The sequence below is a fragment of the Ranitomeya variabilis genome, chromosome 1, assembly GCF_051348905.1.
Source record: "Ranitomeya variabilis isolate aRanVar5 chromosome 1, aRanVar5.hap1, whole genome shotgun sequence".
NCBI classification, from domain to species: domain Eukaryota; kingdom Metazoa; phylum Chordata; class Amphibia; order Anura; family Dendrobatidae; genus Ranitomeya; species Ranitomeya variabilis.
In genome coordinates, this window is record NC_135232.1 from 793,124,536 (window position 1) to 793,151,274 (window position 26,739).

Below are 26,739 nucleotides of genomic sequence, written 5' to 3' on the forward strand. Positions count from 1 at the left end.
ATGGACAAAACAGAATTCATCATCTTTCCCCCATCTCACACGACCCCCCCCCCAACGAACCTATCCATTACAGTGCATGGCTGCCCACTCTCCCCAGTCCCACAAGCTCGCTGCCTCAGGCTAATCCTTGACGCCGATCTCTCCTTCAAACCACATATCCAAGCCCTTTCCACTTCCTGCCGACTTCAACTCAAAAATATTTCACGAATCCATACATTCCTCAACCAAGAATCTGCAAAAACCCTAGTCCATGCCCTCATCATCTCTCGCCTTGACTACTGCAACCTCCTGCTCTGTGGCCTCCCCTCTAACACTCTCGCACCCCTCCAATCTATTCTAAACTCTGCTGCCCGACTGATCCACCTGTCCCCCCGCTATTCCCCGGCCTCTCCCCTCTGTCAATCCCTTCACTGGCTCCCCATTGCCCAGAGACTCCACTACAAAACCCTAACCATGACATACAAAGCCATCCACAACCTGTCTCCTCCATACATCTGTGACCTCGCCTCCCGGTACTTACCTACACGCAACCTCCGATCCTCACAAGATCTCCTTCTCTACTCCCCTCTTCTCACAATCGTATACAAGATATCTCTCGCGTATCACCCCTACTCTGGAACCCTCTACCACAACACATCAGACTCTCACCTACCATCGAAACCTTCAAAAAGAGCCTGAAGACCCACCTCTTCCGACAAGCCTACAACCTGCAGTAACCACCGATCAACCAAACCGCTGCATGACCAGCTCTATCCTCACCTACTGTATTCTCACCCATCCCTTGTAGATTGTGAGCCTTCGCGGGCAGGGTCCTCTCCTCTCCTGTACCAGTTATGACTTGTATTGTTTAAGAATATTGTACTTGTTTTTATTATGCATACCCCTCCTCACATGTAAAGCGCCATGAAATAAATGGCGCTATAACAATAAATAATAATAATTCCAGTATGCCCCATTTGTGATTATTTTATTGTAATGTCTATTAATGAAAATGTACTTTGTTTGTGGGACAACTCTAAGTTTGTTTCCATATGAAAAGGTTCATCATATTTGATAAGGAAAGCACTTCCTCAATTGCAGATATTTTTTTAATGCACTGCTCAAAAAAAAATAAAGGGAACACTTAAACAACACAATGTAACTCCAAGTCAATCACACTTCTGTGAAATCAACCTGTCCAGTTATGAAGTAAAGCAGACTGTGAATCAATGTTGTGCAAATGGAACAGACAACAGGTAGAAAAGTTAGGTAATTAGCAAGACAACCCCTATAAAAGGAGTGGTTCTGCAGGTGGTGACCAAAGACCATTTCTCTGTTCTCATCCTTTTTGGCTGTTCTGGTCACACTTGCATTTTGTCATTGCTCTCAACCCTACAGGTACAGCATCACAAGGCTACAACCCACATAAGTTGCTCCGGTTGTGCAGCTCATCCAGGATGGCACATCAATGCGACATGAAGGGTAGCTGTGTCTGTTAGCACAGTGTCCAGATCATACAGCAGATACCAGGAGACAGGCCAGTACACTAGGAAAAGTGGAGGGAGAATTTGCCAGAGAATAAGATTGGCAGATTCATCTTTGGTGCCCTGTGCTCTTCACAGATGAGAGCAGGTTCACACTGAGCACGTGTCAGATGTGACAGAATCTGGAAACGTTGTGGAGAACATTCTGCTGCCTGCAACATCCTCCAGCATGAACGGTTTGGCAGTGGGTCAGTAATAGTGTGGAGAGGATTATATTTAGAGGGCCGCGCAGCGCTCTATGTGCTAGCCAGAGTTACCCTGACTGCCATTAGGTATCAGGATGAGATCCTTAGACCCATTGTGAGACCATATGCAGTCGAGCCTGGGTTCCTTCTGATGCATGATGAAGGCATTGATGCTATGGACAGGCCTGCCCGTTCCCCAGACCTAAATCCAATCGAGCACATCTGGGACATCATGTCTCATTTCATCCACCAATGAACAGACTTGTCCAGGAGTTGACTGATGCTTTAATCCAGGTCTGGGAGGAGATCCCTCAGGAGAACATCAGCCACCTCATTAGGAGCATGCCCAGGAGTTGTAGGGGGGAGGGTCATACGGGCACGACGAGGCCACATACACTACTGAGCATCATTTCCTTGTCTTGAGGCACTTCCACTGAAGTTGGATCAGCCTGAAATTTGATTTTCCACTTTGATTTTGATCATCATTCCCAATCCAGACCTTATTGGAACATTAATTATAATTTACATTCATCATTTGTATGTTTTATTGTTCGCAACGCATTCTACTATTTAATGAATAAAGATTTACAACTGGAATATTTCATTCATTGATATCTAAGATGTTCCCTTTATGTTTTTGAGCAGTGTATATATCACGATTGGCACACAACATTTTCCAAGTTTTTTATTTTGGTCCTCTGAGTATTTGAGTTTCACATTCCTGCCCTAGTGTGTTTGAAGATCTCAGCTATTCATATCAAAGTCTGATAGATGAAGGTCTAACACTTGTGTCAAAAACTTTGTCCCATCTTTTCCTGCATAGAAGAAGGTTGGACATGCATGTGCAACTATCCATTCACACCTATTGAAATTTTAAAAATTGCCAAGAAGCAGCCTTTAACCCCCAAAAGGAATGAATGAAAAGAGGTGCACCCACGTCTTCTTTCCCAGGACAGAAAAGACAGACCCTATTCTCAAGATAGTAGGAGGTCCAATAACTAGAATCTTGAGATTTTTTGGGCCTTAATTTAGACACTGGTGAAAACTGACTAAATATGGAGCATGTGTTTGTTGGAAGTGTCATTGTTCGGGTGCTTTTACACTGCGTTCAGGCACTCGTTCAGTGGTCCCGTCAAAAGCGGTATTCGGTCTTTTGCATCGACGGGGCCATTCATTTTAATGGTGTAGACAGAGCGAACATGCACTCTGCCATGCATTATTTTCGGGGGTATACACCTACTGGAGGCGAACACCCTGACACAGTCTACTACGTCTGAGTATTCGCCTCTGGTAGGAGTACACGCCCAAAAAAGACGCACATCAGAGTACGTTTGCTCTGCCAGCACCATTATAGTCCCAGTTGCCACATACGTCCAATTACCGTTTTGCGGTGGATTCAGACAGGAGCCACTCAGTGGGTGTCTAAATGCAGTGAGAAAGGACCCTTAGGGATAGCATACCTTCAAGAACAAGGGAGAGAAAGACCACAGTGTAGGGTTTCTAACTAAGGAAATTTATTTCTTTATCTTAGCAAAATTCCTTCAATGACTGTTCTCCAAAGAGATGACAGCACCTGCAAGGTGAAGAATTCATACAGTCTAGCCAACCAAAAAGACCAGTCACATTTAGGACTAAGGTAGCTTTTCTAGTTTGCAGCTTACCTGGTTCAGAATCAGAGTTCCCAGTGGAAGGCTGACAAAAGCTGGATGGCATAAAGACATTGTTCTTCGTCACTACAACATAAATTTGTCAAGTCATAAAATCAATTCAGGCAATTAGTTAGTAGACAGTTAATCAAACTACCACTTAATTAAAATAACATCAAAAAGGACATTAGATGAGAACTCCCTTTAAGCCAAAATCTTACTATATTAGTCACTCAATTCATGCTGTCCAAATCGCAGGCAGCAAAAATTAGTCATACTGCACAATTACAGAAAAGTATGTACTTCACTGAAACGCTGCAGTGTTTAAGATAAAACAGTTTAAGGCCAGGTTCACATTACGTTTTTGGCGTCCGTTAGACGGACTACGTTACACCGCGGCATAACGCGATGTAACGCAGTCCAATGTCGGACACATCACTAGCGCATGCCCACAATGGGCGTGCGCTAGCGATGTGCAGTCATTGAGTGACGGACCCCAGGACGTGGGCTGCAGCGTTTCCGGGTCCGTCACTGCTAGCACAGATAGAGCATCTGCTAGCTCGATCTGCACTAGCGCGACGACATATCTGCACTTGCGTTAACTGCAGCCTGTTAACGCATGTGTTGAACGGGCTGCTGTTAACGCAATGTGAACCCAGCCTAAGGGACTCTTAGCATAGAATGACTGTTCAAACTAAGTCGCAACGCTTGGTGCATCATGATGGGGCCAGTCATTTAACCTTTTCACCCCAGGAGCTTTTTTCATTTTTCGCTCCCCTTCTTTCCAGAGCCATAACTTTTTTATTTTTCCGTCAATATGGCCATGTGAGGGCTTATTTTTTGCAGGACAAGTTGTGCTTTTGAACGATACCATTGGTTTTACCATGTCGTGTAACAAAAAACGGGGAAAAAATTCCAAGTGCAATGAAACTGCAAAAAATGTGCAATCCCACACTTATTTTTGTTTGGCTTTTTTGCTAGGTTCACTAAATGCTAAAACTGACCTGACATTATGATTCTCCAGGTCATTACGAGTTCATACACACCAAACAACATGTCTAAATTCTCTTATCTAAGTGGTGAAAAAAAATTCCAAAGTTTCCTAACAAAAAAACAAAACAGAAAAAAAGGCGCAAATTTCCGATACCCATAGCGTCTCCATTTTTCGTGATCTGGGGTTGGGTGAGGGCTTATTTTTTGCGTGCCGAGCTGACGTTTTTATTGTTACCATTTTGGTGCAGATATGTGCTTTTAATAGCCTGTTATTGCATTCTAATGCAATGTCGTGGCGACCAAAAAAACATAATTTTAGCGTTGATTTTTTTCCTCGCTACGCCGTTTAGCGATCAGGTTAATCCTTTTTTTTTATTATTATTGATAGATCGGGCGATTCTGAACGCGGCAATACCAAATTTGATTTTATTTTTTTTTTACTTTGATTGGGGCGAAAGGGGGGTGATTTGAACTCATTTTTTAAAACTTTTTTTATTTTTAATTTTTGCATGCTTCGATAGCCTTCATGGGAGGCTAGAAGCATGCACTACTCGATCGCCTCTGCTACATAGAGGTGATGCACAGATCACCTCTATGCAGCAGAATTGCAGGCTTGCTATGAGCGCCGACCACAGGGTGGCGCTCATAGCAATCTGCCATCAACAACGCACCGATGACCCCCGATCATGTGACAGGGGTCAGTGGTGCGAGTACTTCTGGCCGAGCAGCCGGCAGCGCTTGTTAAATGCCGCTGTCAGAGTTTGACAGCAGCATTTAACTAGTTAATGGGCGCATACGGATCGCGATTCCGCTCGCGCCCATGTCAGTTGTTGAAAACAGCTGCCATGTCGTGGCATTGAGGTGGGCTCACCGCCGGAGCCCACCTCAAAAGCAGGGGATACTGCCAGATGACGTACTATTTCGTCAGCTAGCAGAAAGAGGTTAAATACACCTTCCCACTTGCTGGTTTTCCGTCAATCTCCACCCCCTCTTTGACCTCTCTGGCTTAATAAAGCCAAAGAAGGGTTGAGATAAATGTAAACCAAGCAGACGGAAAGGTGTACATAAATGATTGACACCATTGTGAAACATTCAGAGCTTGTACTTGGATTGAACAGTCATTCTGCACTGACAGAGTCCAGATCCTGCAGGGAACTATAGGGAGAGACTAGACTATTCAAGAGCTACCACAGGCTAGTTACTTTCCACTCCTTGTGATTGAAAGACTGCTCCCTAGGTACACACAAGAGAGAGACCTGTCAATACACTGGAGTGGTGAGAGAAGAAGCCGGCCAGGGACTGCATTGGACTGGTCTCAATCCTCCTTATGTTCCCTGGCAGCCTCTGCAAACTGTTTTCAGACAAAAACATACCTAAGTCTGAATGCAATCGCACAGCCATTCTGCCTGTGGTTTAGGCAGCATAAAAAAACCATCAGGCTACCTTTAAAGAGGAGGTCTCTCTGCTCAAAGCTCCAGTAATCAGCTTATATTGTCAGGAAAAAAAATCAGTCAGCCATGTAATACTTCACTGAGCTGAGCCAGATACAATCAAGAGAGAGGTGCTTTCTAGTGGCGATCCACCCCAACTAATAAAATTGCTTAATAAAATTGCAGTGACAATCTGAACCCGCACATTATACTAATCATATGCCCTTATAAAAACACATGTAAATGTGCAGAATGTTACTCTTAGAAAAGCGATGGATCCTAGGTCAATCTTGTCAGATGTAAAGTACAGTATGTCTTTATAAAAGGAATCTGTTATGTCAGTAGGTTCCACCCTCCTAAGCTGTCTATATGGGCATATAGGTCACAAAGTTAAATAAAATGATACCTTGATATCTGTGATCTGATGTCTCATTCCTGAGAAATAGGATTTTCTTAATATATAAATGAGCTGTTAAGATCTATGGGCAGGATATTCCCACAAGAATCTACCTCTGAGGCCTATTTTAAATGGGGCGTTACCAATAAGAAACATGTAATGACTGAGTTTGTTCTCCTAATCTACATAGATCTTAACAGCTTTTTTTACATATTAAGAAAAACATAGATTTCTCTGAAGACATTGGATGACTTAACAAGGTATCACTTTATTCAGCTTACTATGACCTACATGCACATATAGATCACTTAAGAGTGTTGATCATACTCAGATTCCATTTAATAAAAAAAAGAAAATCTCCCAGCACCCATAAGACAACAGGGCTTGGGACACAAGTCACATTGTCCTCTGCCCAACCCCAGCCTTTAAATCCAAATTGCAGGAACTCCAATGAGCAATCAATTAAAAAAAAAAGCCAAGATACACAACAGGACTTCTGAAATGGCACTAGTGAGAAGAGATGTGGGCCTGGGGGCGATACGTGGTTAGACTGCACATGGAGTACTGTGTACAGTTTTGGGCACTGGTGCTCAGGTAGGATATAATAGAACTACAGCGAGTAAAGGAGGGCAACAAAAATTAATAAAGGGGATAAACTACAATACCCAGAGAGATTAGCAAAATTAGGATTATTTAGTCCAGAAAAAAAGACGACTGAGGGGCGACCTAATAACCAGGTATAAGTATATATGGGAACAATACAAATATCTCTCCGAGGATCTATTTATACCAAGGAATGTGACGGTCACAAGGGGGAATTCTCTGCGTCTGGAGGAGAGAAGGTTTTTCCACTAACATAGAAGAGGATTCTTTACTGTTAGGGCAGTAAGAATCTGGAATTCCTTGCCCGAGGAAGTGGTGATGGCAAACTCAGTCGAGGGGTTCATGAGAGGCCAGGATGTCTTCCTGGAGCAGAACAATATTGTATCTTACAGTTATTAGGTTATTTAGAAGGACGCAATGTCTTTTTTCGGCCTTGCTAACTATGTTACTATGTTACAAAGCAAAGAAAAAAGTAGAAGTGCACTCACCGGTCCTTGTTGCAAAAAGTCCTTATTTATTTAGCACATACGCAGGTACAAAGGGAGGACGTGGAAAAGAAGGACGACGGCCGTTTCACGCTGTTGCGCTTCAACGGGTCCTAATGATGTTACTATGTTACTGTTGGCAAGACCAATCATTTTGGCAATTTTCACCTCATGTAAAAGGTCCCGTTTGTCTGCCGTGTGGACAATGTGCTGATACGATGCTGATTCTAACTGCCCATGAAATGCTGTTCTGATGCATCATGGGCCTGATAGCATAGCACATAGGAAAGCAGGGTAGAAACTAAAATTAAACGCAGGCCACATTACAGGTACAGTACACATAAAAAACCTCCAGGGGGCGACTGAGAATCTGCTAAGTACAGCAAAGGAATTTGCGTTTTAGCTAGTGATATAGTGTGTAACTTATCCCCTAAAAATCCATGCCAAAAAAGTACTTGATAAACAGCTGCTTGCGTCTGCTACGTGACATTTTGTTAATAGTCATCTCCCAGGTGCTATTACAACACCTGCAAGATCAGCGGCAGGAGCATTATCAATAGTGACTTCAGCATGTAAGTGATGAGACACATGACCACTGGATCCGGATGAGAAAGAGCTCTCAGCACTTCTTACACTATTTAGCGCTGTGTATGCAGCAATCTGGAAGGCAGAGACTGTAATGAACTCTTCCGCCTTTTCTCAGTAAGCAGCTATACCAGGCCCACACATTGAGGTTTTAAAACGTCACTGTAGAGAAGAATGCAGACTGCTTGGATGTTTAAAGTCTATGGGTGGTCTGAAAATAGTTTAAGCGAGTCTGTCAGCAAAAAATGATTGTTCAACCCAAGAATAAGCACTCTGAGCACCTGTGGTTAGTCTGAGCAGTTCAGTGCAGCTTCCCACCTACAGCAACTTGAATAAGTATTCACACACCCTCTCAGCATTTTCTGTGTTTTGCTGCTTCAAAAAAAAGAATTTCACTATTTTTTTGAGGGTTTGCATCAGTTCTTGTAAAGCACACGCCATGCCTACAGCTAAGCACTCTAAAGTCAGTACTTTGTACAGACTCATTTTGCTGCAAATACAGATACAAGTTGCTTTCCACTAGTATTTTTGACCATTCCTCAAGGCAAAACTGCTCCAGCTCCGTCAAGCTAGAAGGTTTCTTCTGGTGAATGGAAATCTTCAAGTTTGACCTCAGATTTTCAATTGGATTAAAGCCTGGGCTTAGGCTACTCCATAACATTTAGGCCACGTGCACACGTTCAGTATTTGGTGAGTATTTTACCTCAGGATTTGTAAGCCAAAACCAGGAGTGGGTGACATATGCATAAGTGGTGACCCATTTCTATTATACTTTTCCTCTGATTGTTCCACTCCTGGTTTCAGAATACAAACACTGAGGTAAAATACTGACCAAATACTGCTAGTGTGAATGTGGTCTTAGAGTATGTGCACACGTTGCATATCTGGTGCATTTTTTTTTTTTCCACAGGTTTGGCTGCATTATCCCTGTATTTCGCACGATCCATCTCCCCCCCACCCCCCACCCCCCGACTAAGACTATTTTCCCTGTCCTTGCTGCAGAAAAACATCCCTACAGCATGATGCGGCCGCCACGTTTCACTGGTTGATGGGGGTCTTGGGGGTAATTAGCTGTGTTGGTTTAGCACCAGACATGGTATTTACCTTGGTCAACGTTTGGTCAGATGACTACAGCACCTTCCTTCATACATTTGGGGAGTTTCCCACGTGTCTTTTGGAAATCAAAACAAGCCTCACAGTTTGTGTATTTAAGTAAAGGCTTTTTTCTGCCCACTCTTCCATAAAGGTCACCTCTGTAGAGTGTACGGCTTATTGTGGTTGTATGAACAGATACTCCAGTCTCTGGGAACTCTGCAGCTCCTTCAGGTCAGAGAGGTTCTGTCAACAGGGCAGACAAAGTACGCCTGCGCCACAGCGTGAAGACCAGAAGAGGACGTCATGGAATGAAGATGGGAGGCCCCGGACCGTACCTGAGACACCCATCGGACCGGACCGCACCGGGACCGCCCCTGGGTGAGTATAATCTAACCTCTTTTTCTCCTCTTTTAGGTAACATCGGGGGCTTCTCTACAGCATTACAGAATGCTGTAGCTAAGCCCCTGATGACGGTGAGCTTACCTCACCTCGATTTTGGGGGTGACAGGTTCCCTTTAATGGTGTTGCAGCCTCTGTGGACTTTCAGCAAAGGTGCGTATATACTGACAGAACATGTGACACTTAGATCGCACACAGGTGGACTTCCTTTCACTAAGCATGCGACTTATGAGGGCAATTGCTTGCACCAGAAATTTTTAGAGGTTTCAGCGCAAAAGGAGTGAATACATATGCACATGCCAATTTTTAGTTATTTGATCCCATAAATTAAAACTTTATGCCTATTTTTCTCAATTCACCTTAGACTTTAGTGTCGATGCATCACACAAATCGGATTACAAAAATATTTAACCCCTTAACGACCTTTGACGCATACGCTGCGTCATGAAAGTCGGTGCCAAAACGACCTATGACGCAGCGTATGCGTCATGGAATGATCGCGCTCCTGCAGATCGGGTGAAAGGGTTAACTCCATTTTCACCCGATCTGCAGAGACAGGGGGAGTGGTGCTTCAGCCCAGGGGGGGTGGCTTCACCCCCCCGTGGCTACGATCGCTCTGATTGGCTGTTGAAAGTGAAACTGCCAATCAGAGCGATTTGTAATATTTCACCTAAAAAACAGGTGAAATATTACAATCCAGCCATGGCCGATGCTGCAATATCATCGGCCATGGCTGGAAAACCTGAAGTGACCACCCCCCACCCCACCGATCGCCCCCCCAGTGCTCCGGTGCGTGGTCCGGTCCCCTCCGTCCTGTGCTCCGCTGCCCCGTGCTCCTGCCCGCTCCCCCGTCCTGCTGTCCGCTCCCCCCGTCCTCCGATCACCCCCCCTGTGCTCAGATCCACCCCCCCACCACCATTTCATACTTACCGATCCTCCCGGTGTCCGGCCGTCTCCTCGCTGGGCGCCGCCATCTTCCAAAATGGCGGGCGCATGCTCAGTACGCCCGCCGGCCGGCAGATTCCTTACAGGTACATTTTGATCGCTGTGGTAGGTTCTACCACAGCGATCAAAATAAAAAAAATAATAAATAAACCCCCCCCTTTATCACCCCCCATAGATAGGGACAATAATAAAATAAAGAAAATATATATATTTTTTTTTTCCACTAGGGTTAGAACTAGGGTTAGGGTTAGAACTAGGGTTAGGGTTACGGGTAGGGTTAGGGTTATGGCATGTGCGGATTTGGCAGCGGATCCGCAGCGGATCGGCCGCGGATCCGCAGCGGATCGGCCGCGGATCCGCAGCGGATCGGCCGCGGATCCGCAGCGGATCGGCCGCGGATCCGCAGCGGATCGGCCGCGGATTGGCCGCTGCGAATTCGTAGCAGTTTTCCATCAGGTTTACAGTACCGTGTACACCTATGGAAAACCAAATCCGCTGTGCCCATAATGCGGAAAATTCCGTGCAGAAACGCTGCGTTGTATTTTCCACAGCATGTCAATTCTTTGTGCGGATTCCGCAGCGTTTTACACCTGTTCCTCAATAGGAATCCGCAGGTGAAATCCGCACAAAAAAACACTGGAAATCTGCTGTAAATCCGTAGGTAAAACGCAGTGCCTTTTACTTGCAGATTTTTCAAAAGTCGTGCGGAAAAATCTCACACGAATCCGCTACGTGGGCACATACCCTTAGGGTTAGGGTTGGAATTAGGGCTAGGGTTGCAATTAGGGTTACGGGTGTGTTGGGGTTAGGGTTGTGGTTAGGGGTGTGTTGGGGTTAGGGTTGTGATTAGGGTTATGGCTACAGTTGGGATTAGGGTTAGGGGTGTGTTGGGGTTAGTGTTGAAGTTAGAATTGAGGGGTTTCCACTGTTTAGGCACATCAGGCGTCTCCAAACGCAACATGGCGCCACCATTGATTCCAGCCAATCTTGCATTCAAAAAGTCAAATGGTGCTCCCTCCCTTCCAAGCCCCGACGTGTGCCCAAACAGTGGTTTACCCCCACATTTGGGGTACCAGCGTACTCAGGACAAACTGGGCAACAACTGTTGGGGTCCAATTTCTCCTGTTACCCTTGCAAAAATAAAAAATTACTTGCTAAGACATAATTTTTGAGGAAAGAAGAATGATTTTTTATTTTCACGGCTCTGCGTTGTAAACTTCTGTGAAGCACTTGGGGGTTGAACGTGCTCATCACACATCTAGATAAGTTCCTTGGGGGGTCTAGTTTCCAAAATGGGGTCACTTGTGGGGTGTTTCTACTGTTTAGGCACATCAGGGGCTCTGCAAATGCAACGTGACGCCCGCAGACCATTCCATCAAAGTCTGCATTTCAAATGTCACTACTTCCCTTCCGAGCCCTGACGTGCGCCCAAACAGTGGTTTACCCCCACATATGGGGTATCACTGTACTCACAACAAACTGGGCAACAAACATTGGGGCCCAATTTCTCCTGTTACCCTTGTGAAAATAAAAAATTGCTTGCTAAAACATCTTTTTTGAGGAAAGAAAAATGATTTTTTATTTTCACGGCTCTGCGTTGTAAACTTCTGTGAAGCACTTGGGGGTTGAATGTGCTCATCACACATCTAGATAAGTTCCTTGGGGGGTCTAGTTTCCAAAATGGGGTCACTTGTGGGGTGTTTCTACTGTTTAGGCACATCAGGGGCTCTGCAAATGCAACGTGACGCCAGCAGACCATTCCATCAAAGTCTGCATTCCAAAACGTCACTACTTCCCTTCCGAACCCCGACGTGTGCCAAAACAGTGGTTTACCCCCACACATGGGGTATCAGCGTACTCAGGAGAAACTGGACAACAACTTTTGGGGTCCAATTTCTCCTGTTACCCTTGCAAAAATAAAAAATTCTGGGCTAAAAAAATATTTTTGAGGAAAGGAAACACATTTATTATTTTCACGGCTCTGCGTTATAAACTTCTGTGAAGCACTTGGGGGTTCAAAGTGCTCACCACACATCTAGATAAGTTCCTTGGGGGGTCTAGTTTCCAAAATGGAGTCACTTGTGGGGAGTTCCTACTGTTTAGGCACATCAGGGGCTCTGCAAATGCAACGTGACGCCCGCAGAGCATTCCATCAAAGTCTGCATTCCAAAACGTCACTACTTCCCTTCCGAGCCCCGGCATGTGCCCAAACAGTGGTTTACCCCCACATATGGGGTATCAGCGTACTCAGGAGAAACTGGACAACAACTTTTGGGGTCCAATTTCTCCTGTTACCCTTGCAAAAATAAAAAATTCTGGGCTAAAAAAATATTTTTGAGGAAAGGAAACACATTTATTATTTTCACGGCTCTGCGTTATAAACTTCTGCGAAGCACTTGGGGGTTCAAAGTGCTCACCACACATCTAGATTAGTTCCTTGGGAGGTCTAGTTTCTAAAATGGGGTCACTTGTTAGGGAGCTCCAATGTTTAGGCACACAGGGGCTCTCCAAACGTGACATGGTGTCCGCTAATGATTGGAGCTAATTTTCCATTCAAAAAGCCAAATGGCGTGCCTTCCCTTCCGAGCCCTGCCGTGTGCCCAAACAGTGGTTTACCCCCACATATGGGGTATCATCGTACTCAGGACAAACTGGACAACAACATTTGGGGTCCAATTTCTCCTATTACCCTTGGAAAATTAAAAAATCCTGGGCTAAAAATCATTTTTGAGGAAAGAAAAATTATTTTTTATTTTCACGGCTCTGCGTTATAAACTTCTGTGAAGCATCTGGGGGTTATAAGTGCTCACTATGCATCTAGATAAGTTCCTTGGGGGGTCTAGTTTCCAAAATGGGGTCACGTGTAGGGGAGCTCCAATGTTTAGGCACACAGGGGCTCTCCAAACGCCACATGGTGTTCGCTAACGATTGGAGCTAATTTTCCATTCAAAAAGTCAAATGGCACGCCTCCCCTTCCGAGCCTTGCCGTGCACCCAAACAGTGGTTTACCCCCACATATGAGGTATCAACATACTCAGCAGAAATTGCCCAACAAATTTTAGGATCCATTTTATCCTGTTGCCCATGTGAAAATGAAAAAATTGAGGCTAAAAGAAATTTTGTGTGAAAAAAAAGTACTTTTTCATTTTTACGGATCAATTTGTGAAGCACCTGAGAGTTTAAAGTGCTCACTATGCTTCTAGATAAGTTCCTTGGGGGGTCTACTTTCCAAAATGGGGTCACTTGTGGGAGCGCTCCAATGTTTAGGCACACGGGGGCTCTCCAAACGTGACATGGTCTCTGCTAGCGATGGAGATCATTTTTCATTCAAAAAGTCAAATGGCGCTCCTTCCCTTCCGAGCCTTACCATGTGCCCAAACAGTGGTTTACCCCCACATGTGAGGTATCAGTGTACTCAGGAGAAATTGTCCAACAAATTTTAGGATCCATTTTATCCTGTTGCCCATGTGAAAATGAAAAAATTGAGGCTAAAATAATTTTTTTGTGAAAAAAAAGTACTGTTTCATTTTTACGGATCAATTTGTGAAGCACCTGGGGGTTTAAAGTGCTCACTATGCTTCTAGATAAGTTCCTTGGGGTCTAGTTTCCAAAATGGGGTCACTTGTCGGGGAGCTCCAATGTTTAGGCACACGGGGGCTCTCCAAACGCGACATGGTGTCCGCTAAAGATTGGAGCCAATTTTTCATTCAAAAAGTCAAATGGCGCTCCTTTCCTTCCAAGCCCTGCCGTATGCCCAAACAGTGGTTTACCCCCACATATGAGGTATCAGCGTACTCAGGACAAATTGGACAACATTGTTCGTGGTCCAGTTTTTCCTTTTACCCTTGGGAAAATAAAAAAATTGTTGCTAAAATATCATTTTTGTGACTAAAAAGTTAAATGTTCATTTTTTCCTTCCATGTTGCTTCTGCTGCTGTGAAACACCTGAAGGGTTAATAAACTTCTTGAATGTGGTTTTGAGCACCTTGAGGGGTGCAGTTTTTAGAATGGTGTCACTTTGGGGTATTTTCAGCCATATAGAACCCTCAAACTGACTTCAAATGTGAGGTGGTCCCTAAAAAAAATGGTTTTGTAAATTTTGTTGTAAAAATGAGAAATCACTGGTCAAATTTTAACCCTTATAACTTCCTAGCAAAAAAAAAATTTGTTTCCAAAATTGTGCTGATGTAAAGTAGACATGTGAGAAATGTTATTTATTAACTGTTTTGTGTCACATACCTCTCTGGTTTAACAGAATAAAAATTAAAAATGTGAAAATTGCGAAATTTTCAAAATTTTCGCCAAATTTCCGTTTTTTTCACAAATAAACTCAGAAATTATCGACCTAAATTTACCACTATCATGAAGCCCAATATGTCACGAAAAAACAATCTCAGAATCGCTAGGATCCGTTGAAGCGTTCCTGAGTTATTACCTCATAAAGGGACACTGGTCAGAATTGCAAAAAACGGCAAGGTCATTAAGGCCAAAATAGGCTGGGTCATGAAGGGGTTAAAACAGAGATTGTAATGTAACAAAATAAGTAAAAAGCCAAAGGAGGTTGAACACTTCGACAAGCCACTGTGTTTTCCATCTATCCCCTTCCTCGGTAAAGCCAGAGCTGTCAATCAACAAAGAGAGCAGCGATAGATGAAAAATAAGTACCGTATTTTCCGGCGTATAAGACGACTGGGCGTATAAGACGACCCCCCAACTTTTCCAGTTAAAATATAAAATCTTCTTAAAAGTCGGGGGTCTTCTTATACGCCATATGTCGTCTTATAGGGCCAGTGAATATGTGCCTTTTGGGTGGGAGTGGTCCCGATGACGACGAGGGGGCGTCTCACAGGAAAGTGTGAGTGGACTATCCCCCATTACCTCATCGTAGCGCTGAAGCGTGGGGTCTCTGCTGGGAGCGGCGGCTCCTCTTTGTGCCGCGTGGGTGCTGTGGGGTGGCGGCTCCTCTTCTGCAGTGTGGGGCCTCTGTGCTGTGGGGCGGCGGCGGAGTATTTTCATGCGGTCAGTCGGGGCTCCTCCGGCATCTTCTTAAAGCCCGGGGGCCCCGCCGGCAGCTCCATTGCTACGATGCGGTGGCCTCCGGGAAAATGGCCGCTAGGGGCGGCGCATGCTCAGATTCAGATCTCGTCCCGAGATCTGAATCTGAGCAGCGGCCATTTTCCCGGAGGCAGCTCCATTGCTGCGATGCGGTGGCCTCCGGGAAAATGGCCGCTGGGGGCGGCGCATGCTCAGATTCAGATCTCGTCCCGAGATCTCGGGAGACGAGATCTGAATCTGAGCAGCGGCCATTTTCCCGGAGGCAGCTCCATTGCTGCGATGCGGTGGCCTCCGGGAAAATGGCCGCTGGGGGCGGCGCATGCTCAGATTCAGATCTCGTCCCGAGATCTCGGGAGACGAGATCTGAATCTGAGCAGCGGCCATTTTCCCGGAGGCCACCGCATCATAGCAATGGAGCTGCCAGCGGGGCCTCCGGGCTTTAAGGAGTTGCCGGAGGAGCCCCGACTGACTGCATGAAAATATGCCGCCGCCGCCCCACAGCACAGAGGCCCCACACTGCAGAAGAGGAGCCGCCGCCCCACAGCACAGCACCCACGCGGCACAAAGAGGAGCAGCAGCCGCCGCTCCCAGCACAGAGACCCCACGCTGCAGCGCTATGATGAGGTAATGGGGGATACTCCAAACACTTTCCTGTGAGACAACCCCTCTTCGTCATCAGGACCACTCCCCCCCACCCCCACCCACCACATACACCCGGCGTACAAGACGATACCCGGCGTATAAGACGACCCCCGACTTTTAAGAAGATTTTCAGGGGTTAAAAAGTCGTCTTATACGCCGGAAAATACGGTAGGTGGAAGGTGCACTCAGTGCCTGTGCTTGGTTTTAACATACACTTTGTGCTAAAATATTTCATTTTAAGAGGCCCTTTCATCAGTTTGAGCATGTTAGCCCCTTTCCAACATGCACTCTATATCTATATAGATAAATAGCGCCGCAGGAGCCATATATGTAAGAAACGGCGCTGGCTCACAATGAGCGACCGGGTGCGGGTGTCAGCTCTATGCGAGAGCTGACACCATGCAGTAATGCCAACAATCAGTGCTAGCACCGCTTGGACGTTTAACCCCTTTGATGCCGCTGCCAGTAGTGACAGCGACATTGAGCTGCATCACAGGAGTGAGCTCCCTCTCTGCTTCCATTGGCACAACGCGATGCAATCATGGCGACCCCGGGGCCGCAAGGTCCTTCAGGGAATGTGGCATGTGAGCGCCTGCTGAGAGCAAGAGCTGACATGCCTCCTACCTGCCTGTCAGATGGTTCTCTGATGCCCTGTAGTGCAGAAGCATTGCAGAATATCAGATCAGCAATCTCTCACTGTAAGGATAATGAGCCATTGTGGGACAATGTAAAAAAAGAAAAGCTCTTTAAAAAAAAGAAAAAAAAAAAGAAGAAAAAAAACAACAACTATGCTTTAATGTTAGTCTAAGAAGAGGTTTCACAGGTACCCATTCACATGGAGACGTTTATTCTCAGTGAGGAAAGGAAAGCATAGGACCTGGTATACGAGATGCGCCCTAAAGTGGCTACCAGGTACACATAAAATTGGCCATTTTTATGCGCTAAACGCTCTCATTTTTCATATTTCTAGTGCAGTAATTCAGTTTTCATGTTTCATGTTTGCATGTTTCAGCGCCGCAGTGTGCTGCTGCCTTATTTACTTGCCTGTATACGAGTTCTAGTTCTAGGTTCAGCACCTGTTCACACTTAGTCTATGTTTGGATGTGACGGTCAGTTTTTTGAAATGGAAACAACTATGCTTTAATCATCATACCGCCGAACAAAAAGTGCAATAAAACATGATGAAAAAGACTAATGTAAATAAAAATGGTATCTCTGAAAACGACATCTTGTCCCGCAAAAAACGAGCCACCACACAGCTCAGTCAGTGGAAAAAAGTTACAGCTCTCAGAATAAAGCGATGCAAAAATAATTTTCTATAAAATAGTTTTTATTGTGTAAAAGGGCCAAAACAAAGAAAAAAATGAATTAATTGTGGTATTGCTGTAATCGTACTGACCCGAAGAATAAAGCTGCCTGAGAAAGAATGAAAAATCTGTAAGCCAAAACGATGACAACAATATTGGGATATGAGGTATGCCAACATATCACACAAGAAAAAAAAAACATTATCACACTAACCTGCAAAATAAAAATAAGCAGTCATTTATGCTGCAAAGTAAATATGCTATAAAAAAAATAAAATTTGAAGAACTGGAATTTTTTTTGCATTCCTCACAAAGAAACCAATTACTAAAAGATCATGACTTATCTATACAATCTACAGCTTTCTGTGACCTACATTGTTGTTAGTGGCAAGTTAATCAAGATGGCAGCCCTCAAATCACAAATAAAAAAATAATAATAATTTTCATCAGAAAATATTCATAAAGTGTAAAAAAAAAAAAACACAACCAAAATAACACACAAGTCTTGTATTCCCTTTAAAAAGACTTACCGGACTGAGAAGGGGGAAACTGAGAAAAGGATGATGTACGTTCTCTCTTTGGAGGTGGACAGTAACCTCCATCCTCTTTGTCAGAATCTGAACAATAAAAATATTTTAACATTACCCCATTAAAAACATTTCAGTATTGACATAACTAGGAATTTTTTTTTTTTCTTAAATAATTTACCTTCACCTTGTTCTGGACTTGACCCGTCAGCAGACCTCTATAAAACAGGATACATACATCAGTTTTTTTGCATTTTTCCTCATTCTATAATGATGAGACGTATGAGCAACACAAGGTTCTGTAACTATAGGGAGACACTTTTTGGCCTAGACCATCTAAACACCTGCACTCAAAGACAAATGATGCAGCTGTTCGATAAAGGTGGAGGAGGTGGTGGGAAAAAAATTGTAGGGTGACTGTATATGAGAAGTGTCTGGTCACTTTTCTGTTCCAGGGTGTGGCATTGCTTTAACCCCTTCATCACCTTGGGTTTTCCCGTTTTTTGAGTTTCCATTTTTCGCTCCCCTCCTTCCCAGAGCCATAACTTTATTATTTTTCCATCATTATGGTGATGTAAGGGCTTGTTTTTTTGCGGGACAAGTTGTAGTTTAGAAAGACACCATTAGTTTTACCACACAATGTACTGGAAAAAAGGGTAATGGCCACCAGGTTTTTTGGGCCTAACCCAAAATCAGAATAATGTAAGGGCAGAGACACTGAATCCAGCTATGTGTCACTTACTGGACTGCGTAATGTAGTTTTTATAAAATCGCAGTGTTATCGGCAGATTATCATTAGAGATGCCAAGTAGTGCAGCCACACCCTCACCCCTAATTGTGCATAAGCAGAAAGCTGCCAATCACTTGTGTAAGCGGAGTTACACAGCGCTCAGCACAACACTGATTTCATTAAACCTGCAGCAAATAAGTGATACACAACTGGAATAAGGGTTTCTGCCCTATATCATGCTGCTCTCAGATGTGGATTGGAAAGACCTGGTAACAGAATCCCATTAAAAGGGATCTGTCACCAGATTTTTGCTACCTCATCTGAGAATAGTATAATGTAGGGAAAGAGACCCTGATATCAGCGATGTAACACTTTTCTGGGTGCAGCAGTTGTGACACAGTTTTCTCTGCTGCAGATGTAGCAGTGTCCAGAAAGTTGATAGCACCTACATAATTGATTAGCAGCTTTCTACAAACATTGCATACTGACAAAAAACAGGTAACTGTGCTGAAGGCATGGATGGACCAGGAGTCACGTGGGCTCCTACTCCAGCAATGAAAATCTCCTACAGAAAGGAATCTTCGGGTATGTTTCCACGGTCAGGAATGGCTCAGTATTTGCTCGGGATTTGACGCAAGTAAAATCTGCATCTGAGGTCACTGTCAGGTCACCTGCGTTTTTTACGTGTTTTTCATGCGGATTTGTGTGTGTTTTTGTAAGGCTGCCGTCACACTAGCAGTATTTGGTCAGTATTTTACGTCTGTATTAGTAAGCCAAAACCAGGAGTGGAACAATTAGAGGAAAATTATAATAGAAACATATTCACCACTTCTGCATTCATCACCCACTCCTGGTTTTGGCTTACAACTACTGATGGAAAATACTGCTAGTATGACGGTAGCCTAAGCCAAATAAAGATATACAGGAAATAAAAAAAAATAAAAAAAAATTGTGATTTAATTTCCTTGCCCAACCTCCTCTTTTACCTACTCCATTGAAGAATAATGTTTATACACACAGATAAATACATCTATAGATATACCTATTATCTATCTATTTATCTATCAATAGATACGATAGATAGATAATAGATGGATATATCTATAGATAATACCAAGCCCGATGTTTAGTAATAAACATAATAAAATGGTACATAAAGAGTTAGGCTGGGATCACACATGAGGCGAGACTCGTGCGAGTTTCTCGCAATACCCGGCACTGCCGCCGGCACTCAGGACCGAAGCGTGCGGCTGCATGTATTTCTATGCAGCTGAACGCTCCAGTCCGAGTGCTGGCAGCAGTGCCGGGTATTGAGGTGAGAATTTCTTGCAAGTGTGACCCCGGCCTTAAATGCAATATCTGTTTAATTTAAAAAATAAAAAATTGAAAAAAAAAAATAAAAATTATTGACGTGGGCTCCCGTGCAATTTTCCGAGCCAGAGAGGGAAAGCCAGCGACTAGGGGCAGATGTTTGTAGCCTGGGAAGGGATTAATACCCATGGAGCTTCCCACGCTATGAATATCAGCCCGCAGCTGTATATATAGCCTTTACTGGCTATTAAAAAAAAAAAAAAAAAAAAAAAAGACGTGGGGTCCCCCTATAATTTATAGCCAGAAAGGCTACGCAAACCAAACAGCTGCGGGCTGATATTCCTAGCTCAGAGCGTGGCCAAGGTTATTGCCCCCCTCATCCCCCGTCTACCAATACCAGCCCCCAGCTGCCCCAGAAATGGCACATCTGATGCGCCAATTCCGGCGCTTAGCCTCTCTTCCCACTGCCCTGTAGCGGTGGCAAATGGGGTAATAAGGGGTTAACCCCTTTCTGCCAGCTGACGGAATGGTACATCATCTGGCAGAACCCCCACTTTGAGGTGGGCTCCGGCGGTGAGCCCACCTCAAAGCCGCGACATGTCAGCTGCTTTGTACAGCTGACATGTGCGCGCAATGAGCGCGAGCGGAATCGCGATCCGCCTGCGCCCATTAACTAGTTAAATGCTGCCGTCAAACGCTGACAGCGGCATTTAACTAGCGCTCCCGGCCGGAGGTACTCGCACCGCTGACCCCCGTCACATGATCGGGGGTCATCGGTGCATTGCCATAACAACCAGAGGGAGACCACTATGGTTGTTGATGGCCGATTGCTTTCAGCGTCACCCTGTGGTCGGCGTTCAAAGCAACCCTGCATTTCTGCTACATAGAGGTGATCTGTGCTTCACCTTTATGTAGCAGAGGCGAACGAATTGTGCATGCTTCTAGGAGGCTATTGAAGCATGCCAAAATTAGAAAAAAAAAAAAGTGTTTAAAAATATAATAAAAAATATATAACAGTTTAAATCACCCCCCTTTCGCCCCAATCAAAAAAAAAACCTACACATTTGTTATCGCCGCATTCAGAATCACCCGATCTATCAATAAAAACAAAGAATTAACCTGATCGCTAAATGGCGTAGCAAGAAAAAAAATCAAAACGCTAAAATTACGTTTTTTTGGTCGCCGCAACATTGCATTAAAATGCAATAACGGGCGATCAAAAGAACGTATCTGCACCAAAATGGATCACTAAAAACGCCAGCTCGGCACGCAAAAAATAAGCCCTCACCCGACCCCAGATCACGAAAATTGGAGACGCTACCGTTATCGGAAAATTGCGCTACTTTTTTTTTAATTATCAAATTTTGGAATTTTTTTTACCACTTAGATAAAAAAAGAACCTACACATGTTTAGTGTCTATGAACTCGTAATGACCTGGAGAATCAAAATGGCAGGTTAGTTTTAGCATTTAATGAAGCTAGCAAAAAAGCCAAAACAAAAAACAAGTGTGGGATTGCACTTTTTTTGCAACTTCATCGCTCTTGGAATTTTTGTCCCGTTTTCTGTTACATGACATGGTAAAACCAAGTACAACTCGCCCCGCAAAAAATAAGCCCTCACATGGCCATATTGACAGAAAAATAAAAAAGTTATGGCTCTGGAAATAAGGGGAGCGAAAAACGAAAACAACTCCGGGGGTGAAGGGGTTCATGTCACCTTTGTATTGTAAGGTGACATTTAGGCCTCTTACACACTTCCGTCTTTCAGCTCCCGTCACAATCCGTTGTTTTTTGACCTGCAAAAAAAATTTCTGCATTTTCTCATAGACTTGTATTAGCGACGGATTGTGACGGATGGCCATCTGTTTCATCCGTCCTGCACTGGATCCTGTATTTAAAAAAAACGGTCCGTCGGACAGAGGAAACGTTCAGAGGAACGTTTTTTTCTGCGCGTTGGAAAAAAAAAATAATAAAAAAAAAAACGGTCAGCGACGCATCCTGCGCTGCCCGTCACTGGCTATAATGGAAGCCTATGGGCGCTGGATGCGTCGCTGCCTGTGAAAAGCAGGAATCCAGCGACGGGTCCCTTTTCAAAGATCAGGGAAATTCTCTCTCGCTTTCTCTTTTTACTATTGATGCTGCCCTATGCAGCATCAATAGTAACAAGATATAATGTTAAAAATAATTCAAAAAAATTAAAAAAAATCCGCAATATTCTCATCTACCGGCGTTCCCGCGCAGCGTCACCGATGCTCCCGGCAGCTAGCGTTACTTCCTAGTAATACACAGCAAAATCTTGCGAGACCGCGACTTCTCGCGAGATTTCGCAATGTATTACTAGGAACGCTAGCTGCCGGGAACATCGCTGTGCGGGATGCCGGTAGGTGAGAATACTGCGATTTTTTTATTTTTTTAACCTGGTTTGTGTTGTGTATGCATTTTTGCTGCGGAAAACCGCTGCGAAGACGCATACACAACAGGTGCACATAGGCTCGATGGGTGCGTCAGAAAGAAGGGCCCAGTGCACACGTTTTCCACAATCTGCACAGGATCCGTCATTTCAACGTCTTGACGGATCCTGTGCAGATTTGGAAGACGGAAGTGTGAAAGAAGCCCAAGCCGGCTTAGTAATGGAGAGGCGTCAATAAGACACCTATCCATTACTAACCCTATAGTTGGTAAAGGGTTAATAAAACACACACACACACACACAGAATAAAGTACTTGAATGAAATAAAACACCACACAGTTTTGCCATCTTTATTACACTGGTAATCCAAGCGAAGCCATCAATCTTCTGAAAAAAATAAAAATAAACCAACAGTATACTCCCTGGTCCGACGCAGTCCTTAATAACGAGTGTCCCACGACGAGTCCAGCTCTGCTACATCTGGATGCCTGACATCCAGACATAGGAGAGCCTGTAGATGACCGCCGGAGATCTCCGGCAATCACCTACACTCTAGCTCTCGCAGTCAGCTGACCGTGAGAACCAGCCTAGGGTGACAGGAGGCAACTTTCTACAGCAGAAAAAAAGGGCAGCAACACTTACCTGCCCAGATCTTGGAACAAATGCACTGCAGGGTGCAGCCAGCCCATAATTGAATTTTTGTAGAAATTGAGTCTAGTGGCTTTGCTATTTAGTTTAGTGTAGGACACGTAAGCATGGGGACCCTTGGCGTGGGGTACGAGCTTGCGTATTTTGGCCAAAATAGCAACCAATACCTCACTAATTTTGTATATTTTTGCACTATATTTTTCGGGGTGCAGCCAAGCTCAAACACGTTCGGTCTCGCATGAGCGGTGTTCGCACTTGGATGCATTGAGAGAGTGCTGGCCAGCCCACCTAAGCGAAAAGTAGGGGCGTGACTAATAGGCTGTGAACCAGACACTATGCTGTACCCTTGTGTGAACAACGCCCTATGTGGGCCTTTATTGTGCAATTGTATACTGGGCAGTCACCCCCTCCAGGAATGGGTATGTGGAGAGTGGCTGCTGATCTGGTATTTTGCACCTGTGTTGCTAACATCTTGCTTTATGGGCTGGCTGCACCCTGCAGTGCATTTGTTCCAAGATCTGGGCACGTAAGTTTTGCTGCCTTTTTTTTTCTGTTTTTGAAAGGCAGGGCAAAGTACTGCAGGCGCAGGGAAAGGTCAGAGAGGCACCTGCGCACTGCAGTACTTTGTCTGTCCTGTTGAGGGCAGAGCAAAGTACGCCTGCGCCGGAGCCACAGAGTGAATACAAGAAGAGGATGTCATCGTAAGAAGATGGGAGGCCCCGGACCGGACCGTGACGCCCATCGGACCCAGCCCGCAGCGGGACCGCCCCTGGGTGAGTATAATATAACCTCTTTTTCTCATCTTTCAGGATACATCGGGGGCTTATCTACAGCATTACAGAATGTTGTAGATAAGCCCCTGATGCCAGTGGGCTTCGATTTTGGGGGTGACAGGTTCCCTTTAATGTGAGAACACTGCCAGGAAAATGCAGCATAAGGCCGGCGTCACACTAGCGAGTTTTACGGACGTATGAGCGCAGAAAATACATCCGTAAAATACGCATAACACACGGCCCAACTCCTATCAGCCGTATTTTACCGTCTTCTACGGCCGTAGAAAATCGCAGCATGCTGCGTTTGTCACCGTATTGCGCAAAAAAAAGAAAAAAAAAAAAAAAAAAAAAAAAAAAAAAATCGCAGAAAAAATACGGATTACACACGGCGAGAAAAATGTGGAAGGGGGCGAGAAAAATACAGATTACACACGGACCAGCAGTGTGACTTGCGAGAAATACGCACGGGTGTTAAGAGAGAAAAGCCAGTAATTCAGTGCGGTGTACAGTAAAATCACACTGACAATAGAATAGGTAGAATAAATATCTACACATAGAACAGGAATATATTTATTATTATTTCCCCTAATTTGCACCCACACTGTACTAATTGTATTTGTCACTGACATCTATGTATCTACCCATGCTATATTTATTTACTGTATGTAATCTATTTCTTCTATCCTGTCGGCTCCTGCATCGATTTTCACAGAAGCCATCTGATGAATTACCGTCCTTTATTCTATCTCTCTATGAAAAAAAAATATATATATATATATATATATATATATATATATATATGTATATATATCTGAATGTGTGTATGTATGTGTGTATGTATGTGTGTATGTATGTATGTATGTATGTATGTATGTGTGTGTGTGTGTGTGTGTGTGTGTGTGTGTGTGTGTGTGTGTGTGTGTGTGTGTGTGTGTGTGTGTGTGTGTGTGTGTGTGTGTGTGTGTGTGTATGTCCGGGATTGGCATCTGAACCGTCGCAGCTACAGCCACAAAATTTTGCATAGTCACACGTCTGGCCCCCGAGAGCGTCATAGGCTATGTTGTGAGGTGAAATTTTAACTCCGCGCTTTCCAATTCACCAAACAATTTTGCCCCTATCTACATAATGGGGAAAAAGTGAAAGGAAAAGTGTTGGAGGCGTCGCAGCTACAGGCACAAAATTTTGCACAGTCACACGTCTGGACCCCGAGAGCGTCAAAGCTATGTTGTGAGGTGAAATTTTAACCCCGCTCTTTCCAATTCACCAAACAATTTTGCCCCTATCTACATAATGGGGAAAAAGTGAAAGGAAAAGTGTTGGAGGCAAATTAACAGCTGCCAGATGTGAACAAGGGGGACTTAAAGAGTGAGAACGATGGCGCCAAAGAGTATATACTGTACAGTTGCTAAGGTGGGGCCCCGACATGGGATAATCACCACACCACCACGGGGATATGAACACACACACAAAATGCGCCACACACTACCACGTGCTCGAACACATATCACCCTCAGTGCACATTTCACCACACATACACCAACCTCGCCACATAAAAGTAGAAACACAAAAGTCGCCGCTCAAAACTCGACACGAGCAAAACTCTCCACATGCAAAACTCGCCACACGTGCAAAACTCACCTCATGGAAAACTCTCCACACGCAGAAAAATTGCCACATGCACAAAAGTTGCAACACATGCAAAAGTTGCCTCACACAAAACTTGCACATACTCAAAAGGCACCACACATAAAACCCGCCATGCGCAAAACTTGCTGCACACAACTTGCTACACTAACCTGTCACATGCAACTCGACACACAAAAAGTTGCTACACGCATGTCGCCACACAAAACTCATCTCACAAAAGTCGCTACATGCATGTCGCCACACGCAACTCAACACACAACTTGACACACGAAACTCGCCCTAAAACACACACAAGTCTGGTATTATCCTTCAAAAATAAAAATCTGATTAATAAGCTGAAAAACTACAAGAGCAACAAATGTACCATATAGGAATCCGGCAGCTGTCAGTCACATGACCAGTCTATTATGTGTATGTGTGAGCTAATATATACTGCCAGGGGGTGGGCTTACTGTTGGCTGGGGATTTATCAGGCTGCCAATTTAGCTTACAAATACTGAGGTAAAAATACTGACCAAATAATGTGTGAACGAGAGCTAATACAGGAGGAGATGACATACAGATATATACTATATATAGGAGGAGATGACACACAGGTATATACTATTTACAGGGGAGATGACACACAGGTATATACTATATACAGGAGGAGATGACACAGATATATACTATATACAGGAGAGATGACACGTATATACTATATAGAGGAGATGACATACAGGTACATACTACATACAGGAGGAGATGACATACAGGTATATACTATATACAGGAGGAGATGACACAGGTATATACTATATACAGGAGCAGATTACCTACAGGTATATAGTATATACAGGAGGAGATGACATACAGGTATATGCTATGTATAGGAGGAGATGACATACAGGTATATACTATATACAGGAGATGACACACAGATATATACTATATATAGGTGAGATGACACACAGGTATATACTATATACAGGAGATTACATACAGGTATATCTAATATATAAAGCTGAATGTGTGTATGTATGTGTGTATGTGTGTATGTGTGTATGTGTGTATGTATGTATGTCCGGGATTGGCATCTGCGCCGTCACAGCTACAGCCACAAAATTTTGCACAGTCACACGTCTGGACCCCGAGAACGTCATAGGCTATGTTGTGAGGTGAAATTTTAACCCTGCGCGTTCCAATTCACCAAACAATTTTGCCCCTATCTACATAATGGGGAAAAAGTGAAGGGAAAAGTGTTGGAGAAAAATTGACAGCTGCCAGATGTGAACAATGGGGACTTAAAGAATGAGAGCGATGGCGCCAAAGAGTATATACCGTACAGTTGCTAAGGTGGGGCCCCGACATGGGATACTCACCACACACGGGGATATGAACACAAACACAAAATGCGCCACACA

General features: G+C 44.3%; 1 protein-coding gene across 5 annotated transcripts in view; it reads right to left on the reverse strand.

Annotated features, from left to right (window-relative positions):
* The window catches only part of RANBP3 (RAN binding protein 3), a 119,911-nt gene that overhangs the window by 59,245 nt on the left and 33,927 nt on the right, over positions 1–26,739 (reverse strand). For all 5 annotated transcript variants that reach the window (XM_077273264.1, XM_077273283.1, XM_077273274.1 and 2 more), the window contains exons 3-5: positions 17,999–18,035; positions 17,821–17,907; positions 3,370–3,441 (exon numbers count right to left, since the gene is read on the reverse strand). In XM_077273264.1, coding sequence (XP_077129379.1) covers positions 3,370–3,441; positions 17,821–17,907; positions 17,999–18,035 — 196 coding nt within the window. The remainder of the gene's footprint in view (positions 1–3,369; positions 3,442–17,820; positions 17,908–17,998; positions 18,036–26,739) is intronic.